Source organism: Hipposideros armiger, unplaced genomic scaffold (genome assembly GCF_001890085.2).
Source record: "Hipposideros armiger isolate ML-2016 unplaced genomic scaffold, ASM189008v1 scaffold_49, whole genome shotgun sequence".
Classification (NCBI taxonomy): Eukaryota; Metazoa; Chordata; class Mammalia; order Chiroptera; family Hipposideridae; genus Hipposideros; species Hipposideros armiger.
In genome coordinates this window covers 189,033-210,804 of record NW_017731399.1, presented here as the reverse complement: position 1 = coordinate 210,804, position 21,772 = coordinate 189,033, and the positions used below count along the sequence as shown (strand labels likewise).

Sequence of the window (21,772 nt, the reverse complement as noted above, 5' to 3'; positions counted from 1 at the left end):
TGAAGTAATTTTTCCCCCTAGATGTTTTAGCATTACATTTTTCTTGTACATATTCTGCCGAAAGGGAGAGGTTGATGGAAGCCTGGGACCAAGTATTAGTAACAAATCTGCTTCCGACTGACTACTGGGAGACGCCTTTTAGGAGAACTATGGGAAATTATAAGGGAAACCACTGGGGTGCAAATGGAGTACAGAATTACTCAGCAAAGGGAAAGTTAAAATGATGCCACTGTAGTACTAAAGCACGAACCAATGCTTCATGGTCACTGAAAATGTCAATTTGGGATTTAAAAGGTTTAAACAACTCTGGGTGAGCCTGTCAATGTATAACAAAGGTTCTCCTGAAACTGTGGAAGAAAAAGTGCTTTCTAGGAAGACTGGAACTTGCAATTCTGAAGGTCAAATATGGTAATATTGGTAAATAACTTCTTAGGTCTAACACTTCTGCTGAATTAGAATAAAAGTATGGGCTCGTTTGGAAAGTACAGGGTTTGACTTCCATTTTAAAATGGGTGAAGCTGAACAGAGGGAGTATACGCAGAGTTTAAGGGAGGCTGGACTGGTACCAGGGCTTAAAATGTTCCTGAACCAAACAGGCCTTAGGTAAACAGAACATTCCTTACATGTGCAAGCATATTCTGTAATAGTGAGAATTGCTGGGATTCCTGATTCCAGTTAATCAGGAAATCAGAGTTCCAAAAATAACCTTTACTTCTTCCAAAGAAGGGGAAGTGGGTTGGCAAGTGAACATTTATTTTTTTTTTTATTATTTTTTTCTTAAGCTGAGCCATCCTGCTACCTGTTGGCAACTCAGCGGCTGCTCAGGGCTGGACTCGAACCGCTGTTGCTCAGAGCTCAAACTCTTGAGCGAGCTCTTAACCAACTGAGCCACTCGGCCGGCCCTGGCAAGTGAACATTTAGATACGTTACTAACAGTAATAAAAAATATTCTGAAGCCTCTGCGGTTTTCGGGAGCCCAGAGGAAACCAAATGAATTTTGAATCTCCATTACAACTGCTATCTAGCTTTTAAAAAAATAAATATGCACATCTATAAAAATTTGTTCCACACTATTTACTCCATATAAATGATGAACTATTTCATTAAATTCAATATTGTTAAAGAAAAAGTGCTCATATTTGAAAAAGATGACAAATTTGTATTGCTAAATTCACCAGGTAAAAGTTAAAAGGAACTGCACATCGATATTAACTGCTTTAGGATTTTTTTGAGAAACAAAAAAAAATACTAAAGAAGTTGAATTTGGGGGCTACTAACATTTTTGGAAGTAAGGGGAGCCTAACTTAAAGATATAAAACAACAACAACAAAACAAATCTGGTACATAAAAATAATTAAATAATTATTTCGACAGGAACCGCCATCTTCCAGTAATTCGCCAAAACGACCAACACAAAGGAAAGGGGAGAGGCACCCGCTACATCTAGGCTGTTAGAAAGCACAGAGTTGTTCCTTTGGCCACATACATGCAAATCTACAAGGAAGGTGATAATCGCAGACATCAATGCACTATTCAAAAAGGAATGTCCCACAAATGTTCCCATAGCAAAACTGGAAGAGTTTACAGTGTTACCCAGCATGCTGTTGGCGTCATTGCCCAAACAAACAAGGGCAAGATTCTTGCTGAGAGAATTAATACATGTATTGAGCACATTAAGCACTCTAAGCGCCGAGATATTGGGCTGTTGGAAAACTCATGACGTTTTTTTTTTTCTATGTTTTTCGTTGCAAAAATGCGTCATAACTTTTCCGACAACCCAATAACTTCCTGAAACGAGTAAAGAAAAATGATATAAAAAAGAAGCCAAAGAGAAAGGTACCTGGGTTTAACTGAAGCGCCAGCCTGCTCTACCCAGAGAAGCACACTCTGTGAGAGCCAATGGAAAGGAGCCTGAGCTGCTGGAACTCATTCTCTATGGAATCATGGCATGAATAAATGGGGAGGAAGGAACGACACACAAAAACCTCTGTGCTGTTAAAATAAAAGAGATTTCATTTATTTCATATATATTTGCTAAAGGTACAGGAGATACAAAAGTGGTATAATAGTCATTACACCAAAAGCAAAAATCTCACTAGGAAGACTGCATAGAAAGGGGAGAATACACTGTGTGCTCGGCAAGCAGACATTACACAAATACATCCTGAGCACAGTCCTTTTGCCAGACACTGCTCTAGGTGCTGGTTATTTCGTATCGAATAAAAGATGCAAAACCCCTGCCTGCATGGAGTTTACTTTCCAGCATGGGAGATGCACAAGAAAAAAGACAAATGCCTCACTCAAGTGGCATTTGAGAAAGGACCTGAACAAGCCAAGTGCAATCTTCATAAAGCACTAAAGCTGAAAGCAAAAGCATGACTGACATTTCCAGGGCTAGGTAAGCCTGTGTGGTTGGAGCTGAGGGAGGAAGGGGAAAGTGGGGTAGAGGTTAATATGGGCCAGATCACAAGGACCGCTTGTCTTCACTATAAGGCTGACTTTGACTATAAGAGGAGTAAGAGGCCCCCTGGGAGGGTTCTTAAACAGAAGATTCATGTGATTTCAAACTAGATTACCCTGAGTGCTATATTTAGAATCCAAGATAGAAGCAGAGAGAGCACAGGAGTGATGATGGTGGCCTGGACTAGGGTGATAGCAACAGGTATGAAAAGTGGATGGAGAATATACAGTTGAACCTTAAACAACACGGGTTTGAATTGTGTGTTCACTTACACGCGGATTTTTTTTAAGTAAATACATAGTTGGCCCTCATATCCCCGGGGTTTCTATTCTCAGATTCAACCAACTGCAAATCGTAAACAGTTCCGATCTGTGGTTGGGATTCCACAGATGTGGAGGGCTGACAATCCATATGCATCATCCTACATCATTTTATTTAAGGAACTTCAGCATCCGCAGATTTTGGAATCCAGTGCGGCCCTGGAACCAAACCCTGTGGATATGGAGGGACAACTGTATTTCAAAAGTAGACTGAAGTGGTAAAACCCTTTAAGCACCCAGAAGGTACTAAATATTTAATGAATGAATGAATCTTGAACAGGAGGGAGACCAAAAAGAACTAGAGAAAGGCATCATGCAGTCATAAAATTTTACTGGAACTCTGTGCACGGACGTCTCCTATTCCTAATTTTCAGCACTGTTTATTTATCCTAATCCTTCCAAATCATATTTGCTTGACTGATCTATCGTGACTGGCTGTTAAATCGAGGTGAAGGTAGGCAGCAATTTAAGGCAAGTAACTAACAGTGCAGATACAAGAAATAGACAAGTTCTAAGATATTGAGGCACAATCCATAGGCTCTGGTGATTAAATAAACATAGGGGATAAAGAAGGAGAGAAAATGTAACAGGCATTTCTTGTTTAGACAGCTTCATGAATAGTGATGTCACTATCTGAGATAGGGAGCACACAGAAAAAGCAGGTTTAAGGGGAAGTGAATGGAAAAGGCAAACAACTTTAGAGAAACAAAACTCAACTTTGGAGAAGCAAGTATTTATAGTCTAAAGGCTTAAAATTAACTATGTCAAGTGTACTGCTTCCAACACTAGATTGATACATTAAAAGTTAATTACTTTTTGGGGATAATGAAAAGGTTCTGGAAATGGATGGTGGTGATGGTTGCACAACATTGTAAAATGCACTTAATGCCACTAAACTGTAGACCTAAAACTGGCTAAAGTGGGAAATTTTATGTTATGTATACGTGTTTAACCACAACATTCACTCACTAGAGGTCAAGTTTTGAAAAAATTTACATGTAATTCACATACTTACAATTTACCCATTTAAAGTATACAATTCAATGTTTCTTAGTATATAGAGTTGTGCCACATCACAATAATGAATTTCAGAATATTTTCATCACTCTAAAAAGAAACCAGCACACATTTAGCAAATTATCTCCATTTCACCCCATATGTCAGGTTTAAGCAATACTTTTTTTTTTTTTAATGCAATGTAATTTATCCCACAGTCACTTTTTTTCCTACGTAAACAAAAGACTTGTGGGATAACTTCTGAGAAAAAAATCCACACTTCTCTTAAAACTAAGTCTTTATCATTAGTTTGGTGGTCAAGCTACAACTCTACTGATGAAAATTCCTATAAACAATTTTTCTGCAGATTAGATCAAAGTCATACAAATCAGTAAATACAAACAATTTGTTTTTCATTTTCATTTTGTTTTTGTTATTTTCTACCAGTGTTTATGTATTTTTAATCTTCAGAAACTCCAAAGAGCACTGTAAAAGATGAAGGACGCAAAAAAAAAAAAAAGGTTATAGGAAAATTCCTGGCACATTTAAGACCCGCCTTTACTTTGTACTTCATTAATTTGCTCTTGTTTATAAGTTCCTGTTTCTGTTCTTACGCCTTTCATGTGTGGTCTCATGTCCTCAAAACAAACTGCAAACTCTGCGGGCAAACCCTGTGTTTTTTCCCCTAGTACCTCCCCGAAGACTACATAGCCGACATTCAAGATGAAAATATTCTCAGAAAATGCAAACCCTTTTATGTGTTCAAACTAATTTGAATTCCACAGCAAAATTCCCTATGTTCATTACATTAAGGCAAATAATGATCAAATAACTCATACACAAAAAGCATTCTGGCACTGGACACCCGGGTACAAATCCTGGCTCTGCCACCTAGTAACTCTGTGACCTTGCGAAAGCAATTCAACCACTCAGAGGCCTCGCTTTGTAAAAGAGGGAGCATTATGTCTAAGTTTTTCTGAGAACTTAATGAAAAGCACTTAGAACAGTGCTCAATATACAGTAAATACAATAAACGCCCACGATTATTTCCAAAACTCCATGGGTGTATTTTTCCCTTAAAATGATGCCATTCATATCATCTTCCCCATAACACCAGACATTCTGAACTTGGGTTAGCCTTAGCTTTCAAAGGTAGAATAAAGAACTATCCTACTTGCCCTCATTGTTTAACTCTCCATTTTTAAATTCTTTAATACACTCTTAATCAACATAACCCAGGACAGAGCTGACGTTACTAGCCCATAATTATTCTCTAACTCTCTGTATTTACTGTTTATAACTATGGCTTGTTTATTTTACCTTCCACCATATTACCAAATTTCCAAAGCTAGCTTTAACCAGTTTTCCTAATTCACCAATTTAGACTCTCTCTACCATCACATTGCCCACTAATTATCATTCAGGTGAGGCAGATGACCTTTGCAAATGTGATTATTCAAATGGCAAGCAGACAACCCCCCTTTTTTTCTGAAAACTACTCCTTACTGTAATAGGCATGGAACCTTGTCTACCTGGGCTAAACTGTTTCTCTCACCTGATGATCTGGAATAGGCATAAACCTAAAACCATCGAATAGCCACTTTGATGTGCTGGGTCGTCAGGAAAGTCATGACGAATTTTTGCATTGAAAAACACAAAAAAATACGTCTTGACTTTCCCAATGACCCAATAATTCATAAAAGCAGGTCTGAGAAAGAGAGAAACTAATAATTCCACTATGTTCCTACATTTCACACAGCGTTAGTTTGGTTCTTTGCTGGTATACATGCTTCTGAAGTCAGACCACCTGGGTGTATACTCTGGTTCCACCATTTACCAGCAGTATGGCTTTGGCCAGGACACTTAACCTCTCTGAGGGTCAGTTTCCTCACCTGCAAAATGGGAATGATGATTATGATTATACCTACTTCATATGGTTGTTTTAAGGATTAAGTGAGACAATGCATGTAAAGTGCTTAATGAAATGCCTGACACATGGTGTTTAAAAACTCATTATTTAATTAATATATGTAAGATAATTCATATTATTATTTTATAATACCTATAGCAATATTTTAAAGCATTATGTTTCTATCTTCAAATTGGAAAAAACTAGGAATAGATGAATATACATACTTTGTCTTCTAAGGAGATATTAGCAAAAAGAGAAAAAGTACGCCAACTGACTCTTCTAACTCTAAGGCCTAATCAGGCATCAAAAAGGAGAGAATAAAAAATTAATAAAACACAAAAGGGGTTAGGAGGTATTAAGAAATACTAAGTGAATGTTACTTATTTCGAAAATTCAAAAAGCTGAATGTTTCGCCTTAAGAAGCTTTTGAAGATGCTATGTCATTTTTCACAGCTGGCACATGATAAATGGTAAAAAAAATCAGACTGCTGTATGAATGCAATTTTTATTGCAAGGAAGCAAAATGTGCCACCCCAAGATGTGTCTCTTTGGCATGAAAATTACTTTAGGCTGATTCTTTCTGGGAAACAAAAGACACCAGAAGAACCTGACCTTCCCCCTAATGTCCTTAAGAATTTAGATAGAGGATTGCTCCAGGAAAGGAGTTATCACCACAGAGAACTTCAGCTGACCCCTGAACATGTGGATTTGAGCTGTGTGGGTCCAATTATAACGTGGGTTTTTTTCAATAAACAGGTACAATACCGTCAATGTATTTTCTCTTTCGCATAATTTTCTTAATAACATTTTCTTTTCTCTAGCTTACTTTATTGTAAGAACACAGTATATAAATACATATAACACACAAAATATATGTTAATCGACTGTTTATGTTATCAGTAAGCCTTCTGGTCAACAGTAGGCTATTAGTAAAGTTTTTAGGGTCAAAAGTTACATGTGGATTTTTGACTGCTTGGGTGTTATTGTCCCTAACTCCCCATACTGTTCAAGGGTCAACTGTATAGTATAATATGAACAAGGTGTGGTACACAGACTGGAACCTAGCAAACTTTGTTAAAATTACTCTATGTCCCATTGTTTCTGTATGGCCCCAGCAAACATGTGTTTACCAAACATTCGCCCTTTCATCTTCCTGTGAATTGCTTTCCTCCCATTTTAAATATATGGAAGAACAAACCAGTTCAGCCAAAAGCAGCACATTCATCTGTCAAAATAAACCTTTCCCAAGCAATGCGTTTTGAGCTTAGAAATGCAGAGATTCTGTGTACAGAGCCTGAATGACCCAGACATACACATTAATCCCATTTAGGATCTGTACTAAAATGTGTTCCAGCATAATCTCTACGGCGATGTACTTTCAAAAAGGAACGGAGAAGCCTGCTTCTGCTCCTGAATCTGCTGTAGCCATGGCATGCTTCCGAAATGCCGCTGTTTCTTCTAGCTTCTATTCCTAGAATTACTGGCTAAGACCCCCTGGCTGCATGATATCTTCGATGCTTTATACAGTATCAAAGGCCTTACCTAAGTAATCCCATTTCTTGCTGATCATTACTAGCTATGTCTTTCCTTGGAAAACCTCCAGAGATCATAAAATGTGCATTTGAACACCTGGCATCATCCAGTCCTTATTTGTGTGATAGCTCTATTGTTTGCATACATTTATCAGTCATTATGTATAGGTCAAAACCGTCTGTCAGAACATAAAACACACGACAGAAAGAGAAGACGGCATGCAGTCCACCCCACCAATGCTCAAGTGGGGATGGAGTAAGAACCTCCTGCCCAAGGGTATCTGTGTTCTGTGAAGGCAATTCTCATTGGTCAAAAGCTTCAGCTGGCAATTGGTTAGACTCAGCACTCACTGGCTCTTCAAACATGGGGGGGAAATAAGAAGGAACAGTGACAGAAAGCCTTTTGTTTTTTCATGAAAGATACTTCAGAGAGAATTAGCATGGTAACATATCAACCTAATAAGGAGTGCTATCAGATGGAGGTACAAACATAAAGTGCAGGAATATGGCAACACTTTCCTTACCATGACAAGATTCTGACATTCAAGGGAACTTAGATATCTGTCACTTATTCAGGCATTCTTAGCACCCCATTTATGGAGAATTCACAAGCTGAGAGCCCTCTCACATGTGATTTCCTTCTCTTTTGTTATTCTTAAGCACTATTAAACCCTGGGGGGAGAAAAGATGTTCTAATAGAACTCATCTGTTTTTGTTCTTGCCAATGGATAAATTCTAACAACCCTGGAATGAAACTGTCCCCAATAACTGCTAAAAAGGCAATAAATATCCTGATTTCCTTCCTTCCCATAATAATGACCACCAAACTCTTCTAATCAAGTGAATTTATATATTACTAAAAATAACAAAAATTATTTGAATACAAGTGCATGCAAAAGAACAAATCTCTAGACTATATGCAAAACAATTGATACTGGTTATCTATGGGAGGTGAGACCACAGGGAACTGTTTACTTTCTGTGACATCTATCTGTAACATTCGGGTTTTTAGGCTGGCCGAGTGGCACGTTGGTTAAAAGTTGGCTTGGGACGCCAGCTCTGAGCAGCAGGGCCTCAGTTCAGATCCCACATGAGGGCCAGTAACGCTGCGCCCTCTACAGCTGGGCTGCCGTTGAGTCGCTGGCAACAGTGTGGGTTGCAGCCCTTGCTGCAGTGGGTTGCCATGGGCTACCGTGTGTAGCCAGCAGCCACCGTGAGCGGCCGTCCAGAAGCCAGCAACTGATTTGCCTCGCCCGGGAAGAGCGCAATGATGGTGCCAACTTGGGCCAGTGAAGCAACATCCTCCACAACTAGACTGAAGAACTAAAGGACAGCAACTTGTCTGTTCCCCTTCCCCAATTCCCCAGCACTGTTCCCATCCCCCAATTCTCCAATAAAAATCTTTAAAAAAAACCTCTAACTGATATTAAAGCCATTCATCTTCTATCTCCTTTCTACTTCTCTTCTCAAATGGTCACAATCCCCTAATACCAACCATGCGAAGAACAAGTATAGAATTGGAAAATTCTATATTGACCCATATATCAATAATTACTGTACTTCATTTAAATGGTTTTGGTTATAAAGAAAAGATAAGAACCCTTCCCCATAAAAATGGTCAAGTGCTTCTTTTATCATTTATCAATTGCAAAAAACAGCACTCTAGGTCTCCACGAAAGAGAGCATCCTGTCTTTAAAGGGGTGTTGTTCAGGAAACAGTGAATGGTACACAGCACTCAAAATCACATATATAGTGGCAAATATCTTATAACACAAATCTTGTAGCCGTACTCTCTGTACATTCCTCCAAGAACAAAGTACGCTAAATAATTAAAAAACGAATAAGTAAAGGTAAAAATTCATTAACGGGAAAAAGAAAACCCTTTCTATAAATAGTGGTAAACATTTGGTACCTGTTAAAATTTTGATAATTTTTGCTTAATGAATCTTATGCATATATATTGTTACTAAAGTTGATTTCGATGCTCACAGAAATATACTGATAATAAAAAAAGTTAATCCCTAGGGCCGGCCAAGTGACTCAGCTGGTTAAGAGCTCGCTCAAGAGTGCGAGCTCTGAGCAACAGGGTCACCAGTTCGATTCCCAGCCAGAGCTGAGCTGCCAACAGGTGGCAGGATGGCTCAGCACAAAAAGAAAAAAAAAAAAAATTGAAACCCTGAAGGAGCTTGTACTCCAGATACCTTAGTGCATGGGCTAAGCAGAGCCGGGATGAATTCTTAACTAAGTCACCAAATTTTCTTTATTAAAGAAGCAGCAGCCTCTCTTGGGCTCATCTTTCTTAATCACCAATGGTGACTTTCTGTGAAGGGCTCTAAAACGGGGGGTGGGGATGTGGGGAGAAGAAGGCAGCAGACAACACTGTCAACTCTCGTCACAGCATTTTCTAAATCAATGAATTATATACATATCAAGTATCCAGACAGGATGAATCAAAGAGTCAAATCTCACAGCCTACTGGAAAGGGGAAAGAAGAGGGAGAAAAGAACGCTAGCAAACACACAAATCAACTGACCTTTAAGGGCATCCTTTGCTCTTTAATTTCTACATGAACACCTGCAGAAATGCAGGTTGAAATTAACAACACTATATCTACATATATCTTAACCCTCCATCCGATGCAACTGGTCTCACAGATTCATTGCACACAAACATGCTGCTTTAAATATGTCTTTACCATACTAAGTCACAAACACGACTGGCGATAGGGTACAGTAGAGGGGGAAGATACGGAAGAGATGAGCCATGATACTTAAGTTAACTGTTAGATATTTGAAAATCTGTGTGCAATAAATCTGTGAGATCAGTTGCGCCCAACGGAGGGTTAAAGTACTAAATTGGACTGGAAAAGGAAGTAGGGGTGGGAGAGAGCGCGGAGCACGGATGTAAAGAAAAAACATTGGTGAAGCTATTTTAAAAACCATACTATGTTGGAAGTTGAATTTCTCTGTTCAGGTTTTCCACATGATCTCAGAGAAAGGAGGATTAAGTATCTTATCTGAAAATGTTACCAAAAACAAAAATAAAAGAAATATTAGCCACAGGCAGAGCAGACTGATTTTTAATAACATGTTCCCATTAAGTACCAGCTAAATGGCACTGGAAATTTTCATGCTCCAGTGAATAGTCTTGTAAAAGTGCTGTTTATAAGGGACTTCCAGGAAGCAAGAGTTTGGTACCTTTGTAATGCTGAGGCAAAATGAATGGAAACTAGGTTTATCATCTCTTAGACGCAGCCCCTATTTTGCCAGATTGGCAACAAATATGGAAGTGCTCAGCTTGGGCAACTGTCAAGCTAATGAGCATCAAAGCAGACTGCCTCTCCCTACCCTAGGGATACTGTTAAAGCAGCCCTTTGGTTTCTTCCCCCTCCATACAAGAATGCATCCAAGTATTTTAATCTCCTCTCCCATATTACTATTGTTATTTCTCTCACCTGCAACTAGAACTGCTTTTGTTAACACCAAACACTGTACAGTACATTCCTCTCACAAGCACCTTTATCACCCCCTCCCTAGTAGTAGCTTAATCCTTTAACTAGTTCCAGTGCCAAAAACTAGGATTTCCTGAGGACAGCCACAGGATGTGCGACAAGCAGCAGGGGCCAAGGCTTAAAGTTGTTGATTCAATACAATCAAGAGTTTAAAAGCATGGTTGCTAATGCACAGCCAGAAAGAGGGTCTTAAACAAAAGGAAGAAAAAAGGCCAAGTGCCTTTGAAAAATTAAGGAACTGAGTTTTAAAGGGTGCCAGCTCAAGGCCAGGACAGAAAGTCTTAATTTGTCCAAAGAGTATCCTACTAGCTCCTTCGGGGCTGGAACATATTACAAGACGTTTAGAACTACAGGAATGAAGCAATATGTGCGCTGCGCGCGCAAGCACCCACCTTCAGAGGAAGGGGGTTATTGACAATTAAGGCAGCCACTGGTAAAACCAGGCTTGGAATTAAACAGTTTTAAAGGTAGAAGGCAAGGCAAGAGTAAGTCCCACCAACTGCTGAGCATTAAAAACATGTTTATAGTGGGCGAGGCCATTTCTAGGTTACGTAAAACAAAAGTGATTCCAACCAGAGGTCTCTGAATCCTTAGTTCTCTCTTCTCCCTCCCCTAGCTGGTTTCAAGCTTCTCCACCTGTGATACTGACTGATTCAGCAAGGGTCATCAGCTCTTTAGAAGGCAGCACCAAGGCACTCAGATGTCCAAAAAACAATGGAAATTGGCAACTTAGCTTTACCACCAACTCCTGTTCCACAAGTCAACATTTCCCTATTTCTTTTCAAAGAGATCATATATCTTCCCTTCCGATTTCCTTTCCTTTCCCCAATCACCACCAATCAGAGGTGCTTTTTTGGTTCTCTTTGATATAAGCAAACTCAAACAGAACAAAAAAAAGGGTGGGGGGTGGTAACCCTTACAGCTATCTCTTATATCTCTTAAGTTAGTTTGCATCGTTCAATTGAGGTTTTCTTTAAAACGCATGTATCAGGGCCATGTCCACCAAGACTCAGTGGTCTCGTAGAGTGGACTAGAAGCCCTGTTTTTAACAAGCTCTACAGCAGTGGTTTCAACCAGACTGCACATTAAAATCATCTGGGGTGCTTTTAAATAACACGCTGCCGGGGTCTCACCCCCAGATGTTCCCTGGTCTGCAAAGGGGACCTGACAGCAGCACTGGTGTTTGAGCTTTCCTATGTGTGAGCGCCGTCAGGAAGCACCAGGTTGTCCATGTTTCAGAACAGAGACTTAAAGGAGGACACCTTAATGAAGTGCCACCAAAGATGGCAGGCTGATACACATATTTAGATAATTCGAAAAAACATGGGTGACCTTTAAAAAAAAAAAATTCCTCTTCAGAAAGCTCTCCAATCTGGCAAGCCATCATGGAGTATCTGGCTCTTAACTGAGAACAGTCCCTCTATCTTGTCACTTGTTTATACATATTAAGTATTCTTGTGGCAATAAACAGCAATGAAGGTGCCAAAAAGCTAGGATCGAGTGTCCCAGACAAAGTTCTCAGGAATAATTCCAAGGAGAAAATGCAACCCCAACCATGTTACGGTTTAGAAAGTTATTTTTCTTCAACAAACGAAACACAGTCTGGGTGATAAAGTTCACAATTGCAAGTGATGAGAAGAACAGGCTGAAGGAATGATCATGTCTCAGCCTAACAGTAACGGAACCAATCCAACTGTGGGGAAAAAAATCTTTAAAGGAAATTTTCTTATGAAATAAAATGAAGGTAATTCATCCACTTCAATCTTAAAAACAATGGCCTGACTCACGGTACTTTGAAGCTTAGTTTCTTTATATTATCTCACTACATCTTCTAAACGAGGGGCATCTACTTCTGGGCTCCTTTCCTGTCCCAGAGGAATGTACTCAAACTCCTTATTTATGTTTTGTATTAAGAACAATTTTTTACTAATTGAACAAGTCTCCATTTGTTCAAAGGTCCGCTTCCAGCCGGCTGCCTGTGGGCATCTTCATAGCCAGCTTCAAACAAACTCTGAAACAAGACACAAAAGGAAAGACCACTCTTGTGGCAAGAAACTTTTACTAGCATTTGGATTTGGAAGAAAGAGATGGGAGTGGAAGAAGAAACAGACCGTGCTACGAAAGCTCATGAGTCTTCAGAATGGCAGTCTGGAGCAGGGAGTGAGGTAAAAGGGGTCACTGACCCACCGAGAGGGAACAGGTAGGCAAATGCCCCACAGGGCTCTCATTTGCAGGGCTGATCACTCACAAGTAAATTTTGCTGGTTTTTGGAAAATAAGCAGACCAGAAATCAGACAGTTAGAAATAGGTTATAAAATAGTCTATTTTAATAAAATGTTAAATATCAATAATGCAACTTCAGAAGTAGAAGCAGATGGAGTTCAGGAAAACACATTCTATTCTGAGACAAGATACTGAGAAAACTTGTCGATTTCTTTTTTTTTTTTTTTTAAAGATTTTTATTGGAAAATTGGGGGAAAGGGAACAGACAAGTTGCTGTTCTTTTGTTCTTCAGTCTAGTTGTGGAGGACGTTGCTTCACTGGCCCAAGTTGGCACCATCATTGCGCTCTTCCCGGGTGAGGCACATCAGTCGCCGGCTTCTGGACGGCCACTCACTGCGGCTGCTGGCCGCTCACGCTGGCTGCTGGCTACACACGGTAGCCCATGGCAACCCACTGCCACAGGGGCTGCAGCCTCCGCCATCGCCAGCGACTCACGGCAGCCCAGCTCCAGGTTGAGCTGTTGTTCAGCATCTTAGCTGTGGAGGGCAGTGTCACTGGCCCTCATATGTGGGATCCGAACCGGGGCCCTCTGGCATCCCAAGCCAGCTCTTAACCAACGTGCCACTCGGCCAGCCCCTAATTTGATTCTTAATGTTCCTCCATGATTACAGTTTCCATATCTGTATCATTAATGAGATGATACTTGCCAGTTAGAATGGAGCACACACTACCCTGGCTCTGACAGCTAGCTTACATATGATGGCTTGAGGTTATAGGAGGACCCAGCTAGTAACCTGGCTAAGAGAGTGAAGGCCAAATCAACTGTCTCGTAAAAATGTGAAGGTTTTCCCACTAAGAGAAAATCAGTAACAGCATTAAATAAAAGATTGCATTTATATTTGAAAAAACAAATTATTAATCGACCAGCCTCCCATCTAAGGTGGAGTCTGCTTTCCCACGCGCTGCAATCCGGGCTGGCCTTCGTCACCTGTTTGTTAACAGATCAGGAAAGGCCATGGGGTTCTAGCAGGTTCTGTGGAAAGCTTGCCCGCTCTCTGAAGCATTCTCTCTGGATACCCAGTCACCATGCTAGGAGGAGCCCATGCCACATGGGAAAGACACGTGAAGGTGTTCTGGTCAACAGCCTCAGCTGAGCCCAGCCTTCAGGTCACTCCAGCCCAGGTGACATGTGAGTGAAGAAGCCTCCAGATGACCCCAGCCCCCAGCCATCTGAGTCTTCCAAGCTGAAGCCCCAGATACTGTGCAGCCAAGACAAGCCATCTCTGCTTATTCCTGACCCGCGGGATCTGTGAATATAAAATGGTTGTTGTTTCACGCCACTCGGCTTAGGGGGTGGTTACAGAGGCGACAGATAAACTGGAAAATGAGTGCTAACCCAAAGCCTACCTAATTACCATACTTAATTTTCTCACCACCTATATTCCATTATTTAGTACAGGTAAGTCATTTATCCAAAAGTCATGCGTCAAACAGATCCATGCTCTAGGATAGAGCCAAGAAATTATCCCAAGTTAACTTTAACAGCTGTTAACCATTCATTTTTCAGTCACCTAAATCTGTGCTGAATCACTAAGGCTGATGCATCTATGTGAAGTGCTGGCTATAGATAGATATCTCAGATCGAAGCCCACTATTTGCAGTAACATGGGATAAGGGAGGATAACACTGTAGCTATTGTTAAGAGGGAGCTACTCTCAAGGCTCCGTGCTGTGTTCACATCATTAATAAAATATTTTCTTTCCCAAGGAATCAATTCATGAAGCTGAAAATGATCAATACTTCCAAAATCTACTTCCAAAAATTTCTCACGAGAGATAACAAGAATGTATTACAGATCAGAAATAATAAGGTAAAATTCTGGTTTAAGAAAACAGGCTTAAATCAATTAAAATCAGACATACCACTTCTTTCTTGTTTTTCAATGCAAACCAAGTCAATCTTGCCATGAAATACTATTTAACTGAAGAGTGGAGATCTCAAGGCTGAGAATGTGAGATGTTTTACAAGAGTAAAACTGATTTTAGAAGCATTAAAAAAGCAACAAGTAAAAGTAATGTATGTCTCAGGCTCACAGTGGAAATACTTTCATAAGTGAGAAAACAACAAAAAAATCCAACTGCTCCCCTTTTAACTTTTCTGCAGTCAACACTGCCCTCTAGTGATGCAGAATAAAAGTCAACTATCAGAAAGCAAATGTTAAACTACTGTTCATTTTATCAATAGTATATTTAATAAAGTCAGGGTATTTAGTTTGCACTACAAATCCCACCAAACACAGACTAAACAGATTCAGGATGACTTTTTATTAGCTACTACTGTATTTTAAATTACAAACTCTTTTAAAAGGACACAAATTCATAGAAATGGTAGCTTTTAAATACTATGGGAATGAAATACCACTACACAGTGAATTATATCTTCACATAAAACTACAATTCAAGAAAGACCCTGTGACTTATGAGGGTAGGTAGGTAGTGAGATTAAAGCCTCACCATCCATAGAGAAGAAAATGCAACAGGAAACGAGTCAGACTTGTTATTATATAGCACGTGTGTCAAACATACTAAAAAGTGTCCATAGAAACCAAGGTCTCACTCACCTGCCAACTTGTCAATTAGGACACCTGCTCCTCATTTTAGGAAAAAAAAGCTCAAGAACATGTTTGGTTGCTAAGTACTTCCCAAGCCCAGGAAATGTTCTACGGAAAGGAAGACTTACCGAGAGTGGTGCCGTCCTTCCCCATGATACACTGCATGGCGGTGATGATCTGCTCCACAACAGGTGGCGAAAGTGACGTGGCGTACACGGCACTGTGAGAATGTGTTCGCAGGTAGTCTATCAGCTCCTGGGGAGTTCACAGAAGCGAGGCATTAGAGCATCTGCATCTTATCCCATGCCTGCGAAGCCCAGCCCTACACTCCAAAACCAGAGAAAGACAGTTCTCTAACATCAATTTTAAAGGCATCAAATAGCCTCCAAATACACAATTTATAAAAATGACATAAATGTGACAGAAATTAAACAGAAATGCACTGGGCCTTTCACGAGAACACTTAGGCCATCTCACTGAATAAAGAAAAATCTTGTCTGTCAGACACAAGGACTTCAAAACAATCAGTTGTCTATCCCTATTCTGATACCTTTTAACTTTACTGAATCTTTAAACTAAACGTTCACACAAACAAGCTTATGCACCAGAACCAAATAAGAAGACACAAAATGTGGCTATAAAACAGTGTTATCACTTCAAAAATACTAAAAATTGTATAAAACCCACAAAAGCAAAAATATACCGTACCTAAATGATCTCCCAGAGTATGATTTTTCTATCCTTGGTTTAGCAACAAACCTTACCAAAAAGCAATCAACTCTCCAAAGTGAGCCTGGTCCCATCAGCAAAGGTATGAGGTAAAAATCTGTTAAACTTGACTAAAACCACCGATAATGGATTTTTCCTAATAGGCAACACATTATTAAGAGCAAGTCCATGCTTTAAGGCTTCCGATGTCAAGTTTTAAAGAGGAATCAAGGACATTTATGAGCACCTACGATGTGTCGTTTATAAATACTTAACATGCATGTATTTTTTCCCTAATGTGGAGAGTTTTTTTAAAAATAACAGTTTTAGGGGCAGCCAGTTAGCTCAGTTGGTTAAGAGCACAGGCTCACAATACCAAGGTTGCCCCCCACAAGTCTGATCCCCACATGGGCCGCTGAGCTGTGCCCTCCACAACTAGACTGAAGATAACTACTTGACTTGGAGCTGATGGGTCCTGGAAAAACACACTGTTCCCCAATAAAAATAAATAAAAATTAAAAAATATGTTTTTTTAGATATAATTCACTTTTTTAAAGTGTACAACTCAGTGGTTTTTAGTATATTCAGAGTTGTGCAACTTTCATCACTACCTAATTTTAGAACATTTTCGCTACCTCAAAAAACCCTCATACCCACTACCTTAATTTTAGAACATTTTCACTACCTCAAAAAAACCCTCATACCCACTACCTAATTTTAGAACATTTTCACTACCTCAAAAAAAACCCTCATACCCACTACCTAATTTTAGAACATTTTCACTACCTCAAAAAAAAAACTCACAGTGCCGGCCAAGTGGCTCAGGTGGTTAAGAGCGCAAGCTCTGAGCAACAGGGTCACCGGTTCGATTCCCACATGGGCCAGTGAGCTGCGTTCGAGCTGAGCTGCCACTGAGCTGCCACAGCTGGTCAGAGCACGTGCTCCTAAAAACAAGGTTTCCAGTTCGACTTCTGCATGGGATGGTGGGCTATGCCCACTCCCAACTAAGACTGAACATGGCACCTTGAGCTGAGCTGCCCTGAGCTGCCGACGGGCAGCTTGGACTTGGAGCTGAGCTAGCTGCGCCCTCCACAACTAAGATCGAAGGACAACAACTTGGCTGTTCCCCTTCCCCAATTCCCCAATAAAATCTTAAAATAAAAACGAAAAAACTCACACCCTTCAACCTCATCCCCTCATCCTCTGGCATCCACTAACCTATTTTCTATCTCTATGGTTTGCCTATTTTGGACATATCATATAGAAGAAATAATATGTTGACTGGCTTCTTTAACTTAACATAATGCTTTCAAGGTTTACCCATATTGTAGCATGGACATATACTTTTTAAACCCTTACTACAACTTTATAAGCTAGGCATATGTATGTCTGTTTTACTAATAAGGAAACCAAAAGGGTAAAGGCTATGTATGCCTAAGGTCTCACAAAGTTAGGGTAATATCCAAACCAAGGCCTCTGTCTCCATGGTTGGAACCTATTTCACCATGCCACATTGATTGTGAAATACCTCAGAGTTTGTCATATAATTTTTAAATTGAAAAGACAAAAACAATGCCTTGTAGTACACCAGAGCTAGCAGATCATCTTTTTTTCTCCCTGTCTTTATGCTCATCCAGATGCATTTGAGTCCACGGGCAGGGAAGCTGGTCTTCTATGCCCACTGGTTCCCATGACAACCCCACTACTTTGGACTTGTGAGCACAACTCAAACCCAGCAGAAGACTGTGGCAAACAGCACCACTGTGGGTTTTTTCATACAAGAGGGTTTTCTGTATCTCAAACCAGCACGTAGTGTAGAATGACGCTCAAATAAGAAAACAACAAACAATGAACAGAACCAGCCTTTAGTGCATCAGAGTCACTCACCAGGCAGCTGAAGTGTGAGCCCACTGGCACTAACTATGAGCCTAAGCCACAAACACATTCAGGACCTCCACATCCCGGTTCGGGATTCTGCCTGCTAAATGTGAATTACAAATCTAGCAGCCAGTATCTGTATCCTTAACTGCCCATTTACCTTCTTGCCGCCAATGTACCCTCCAGAAGCACCAAAGCTCTTGGTGAATGTTCCCATCATAACGTCCACATCCTCGGGGTCCAGGCCAAAGTAATCCACCACACCCCGGCCTGTAGGGCCCAGAGCCCCAATGCTGTGAGCTTCATCCAGATACAAGTAGGCCTTGTATTTCTTCTTAAGGGCAATCACTTCCGGAAGGCGGACAATAGATCCCTCCATGCTGGCAAAACAGAGTAAAAAATACACAAACTAAGACTTCTTAACTCTCAAAGTTGGGAGTTGGCCACTTTATTATCATTGGTTTTTAAAGTTTATTGCTTTTTAAAAATGCTCTCACAACTCTGCCTGTGGTTTTATACCGGCCAAGTTAGATGATGCCATGGCTAGGCAGATGTCTGGGAGAAAGGAGACTGGATCTTTTAAACAAGCACCAGAACACAACTGATCTTAATTCACCACAGAGGGACAAGCTCACAGCAGATTCTTCTACAGCTTGTTAATTATAGGCAACATTAGACCTTGCATCACATTGCATATGTAATTAAAATTACACAAAAGAATTAAAAAAAAAAACATTAGGGGATTTGGAGACCATGTATTAATAGCATAATGGAAAGAGTAAGAAGAGCCAGACAAAAAGGCTTCTCTTCTAGTGCTAACTCCGCTTCCAGGTACTGGAACTAGTCATACACACCGTCTCCTGAGTTTCCTAGGAGGTCTAGATTAGCGTTCCCTTCAGTTTAACAATTCACGGGCTTCACGGAGCCAAATCAGAAAGATGAGAAGACTAGAGCAGGATTACCTATATATTCCCTCCACAAGGATTAGAATCTTCTTCCAGGGCCTTCGTGTCCGAGGCTGACCATAAACAATGGCATCTTTCAATAGCTTCTCAAGGCTTTGCATATCTACAGCACACACAAAAGCATTTCAGCATAAAGGAACTTTCTCTTTCCTAACTTCATTCCAGAAATGCAAACATACATTTCTTATTCTGGAAGTGTGTCTCAGCTAGCAAAGGACATTAACACAATTAGAACTGGGCCAAAAAAGACAGTGCAAAATGAGTGAGCTACTGCTAGCTTGAATTGAAATGTCAACTAAAATGTAACAAATGTTCAAAACCAGAGAAACTCCACAAATGACTGTGGTACAGTTGAGTCACTTGATTAGCATGCTTATGAAATGACCAGTGTTTCATGTCAAATACCTTGCCATTCAGTTAGCTTTTTTCATACTTCTAAAATCAACTGTATCTTTAATCCTAGTGAGTTGTTTGGAAATGAATACATAAAGAAGACTGAGGCAAGAGTGTATGAATAAACTACTACAAATACGTATGTCTCCTAAAAAGCAAATATGGGGGGAAAACTTTAAAGTCCATGCCCATTTCCTTTCACCTAGGATATACTCAATAAAGGCTTGTTAAATAGCTTTATCTTGGTAGTGGGTTAAACATACACCATTCTGGGCATGGATGAATCTCAGTTTAAGCAAGGTTGGCAATCAGCTGAGAATGCTCCATGTTTTACTTGATCTGCTGCCTGTACACAACCCAGTTTTTGTGGCTCTGCTGGTCCTTAAGGTGATTAATAGGCCTAGGAAACAACTTGGTTGGTAGTACCATTAATGAGGATCAGAATTTTCCCGTTAAAGATAAATGCTTTGAAGACCACTGTTGCCACCACTCTAGACTTCATACTTGAAAGTTTTGCCTTGAAATACAGCCCTTAAGAACCGCCCCCCCAAATCTATGCAACAGTAAATCTGGGGTGTATTTAACAGGAGTGGGAGACACCCCATCATAAAATCTAATTTTATAGTCTTTATGGCTCATCACTGAAGGAGGGGTTACAGGGTTGCATGAGTTCGCTCTTTTCATAAAAGGACTTTGGTAGAAGAGAGAAATAAGGTAATAAAAACACACATCACAAGACACAACAAATAAGATGGCCAAAGGTTGTGACTGTGTTTATACCTTCAGTTATTCCTAACAACACAATCGGTCTGCTACTTAACCAGAGGCAGGAGATGCTGCCCCAGAACTAAGCATGTCTGATCAGAAGCCTCAGTCCTGCTGCAGAGGGCAATGTGTGACAATCAGCAAGAGACAAGTAAAAATGTCCTCATTGTTTTAGTTTCCTGTTTACATACAGAAAGGAAAGGAAAAATAAATACCGACTCAAAATTTTAGGTGAAAGGAAATATCTATAGGAGAATGTTTAACCATATTATCAACTTAGGGAAAAAAAATCCAGTATCTCTTTCATATTGTGCTCCCCAAATCCCATGTAAAATAAAGACAAATAAAAAATATACCACAAAACTACGAGGAGAAAATAGGAGCGAATAGCCTTATTATCTTAGAATGGGGAAGGCATGAAGGCAAAATCCAAGTCATCAGACAATAAATGTGACAATATAAACATCTTAATAAGCCTGCACAGCAAGACACCAAAAACAAGTGAAAAATAAATATTGCAACAAAAAGAAAGGATACTATAAAGGGCTCTTGCAATCAGTAAAAAAGAGATAGTTTGAAAATGGCCAACTTATAAAGAAATACAAACAATGCTGTATAAGAAGTTGCTCGACACCTAATAATCAAAGAAATAAAAATTAACATGTTACTGACTTATTAGAGTAGGAAAGATTTAAAATGATTCATAATGGCCTATGTTGGCTTGTGAGTCACAGTCATGTTGTTGAGTAAAAATTTGCACAATACCTGGAGGCAATTTGGAAAAGTACAAAAATGTGTGTGCCCTTTTGACCAGGCATTCTAAGACTGTTTGGAATTTATTCTGAGGCAATAAAACCATGAGCAAAAATGTGGGTGTAGGTAGCACTGTTCCTAGTAGAATAACTCAGAAGTAACTTTGATGTCCAAACTGAGAGATGGACTACATAAGGGCACCTCCAGACCTACCGTCACTCTGGCATCACAGAAGAGTCACATGTATTGCCAAACAAAGTTCACAATGTGTTGTAAGAAAAGAGGTTACACAATGGTGTTTAATAAATCCCATTCACATCAAACAAAATATTGTTTGCACCATTCTCATTGTACAACATTTTAGACAAGACAATGAGAAAAGAAAAAAAATTTTTACCACCCATAAACCTTCCATCCAGGGGCACAGACCTAACATTGGGGTATTTATGCTTGCAGACTTTTTTCTGTACATGTACATATTTTGGTAAAAGATGACTTTATAGATAGTTTGGTAATCTTTCCTCCCTACATGGGACTGTTTTAACTATAAAAGTTATGCCTTTTTTACTGTAAACAATTATGTTAATTATACATAAAGATATTTATTTCCATTTAAGGAGATAGTTTTGGCTTAGTGCCTGCCACCTTTCTCTGTGCTTTTATAGCATCTGTTCACATGTGTACTTCCGTATCTGTCCGTTGTATTCTAACTACTGATTTGTCTATCGTGTTAGAGATCCTTG

At 39.8% G+C, this 21,772-nt stretch overlaps 1 protein-coding gene across 1 annotated transcript in view; it reads right to left on the bottom strand.

Moving 5' to 3' along the window:
• The window catches only part of SPTLC2 (serine palmitoyltransferase long chain base subunit 2), a 98,375-nt gene that overhangs the window by 28,868 nt on the left and 47,735 nt on the right, over nt 1–21,772 (bottom strand). The window contains exons 7-9 of the mRNA XM_019640420.1: nt 19,116–19,221; nt 18,314–18,533; nt 15,696–15,822 (exon numbers count right to left, since the gene is read on the bottom strand). Coding sequence (XP_019495965.1) covers nt 15,696–15,822; nt 18,314–18,533; nt 19,116–19,221 — 453 coding nt within the window. The remainder of the gene's footprint in view (nt 1–15,695; nt 15,823–18,313; nt 18,534–19,115; nt 19,222–21,772) is intronic.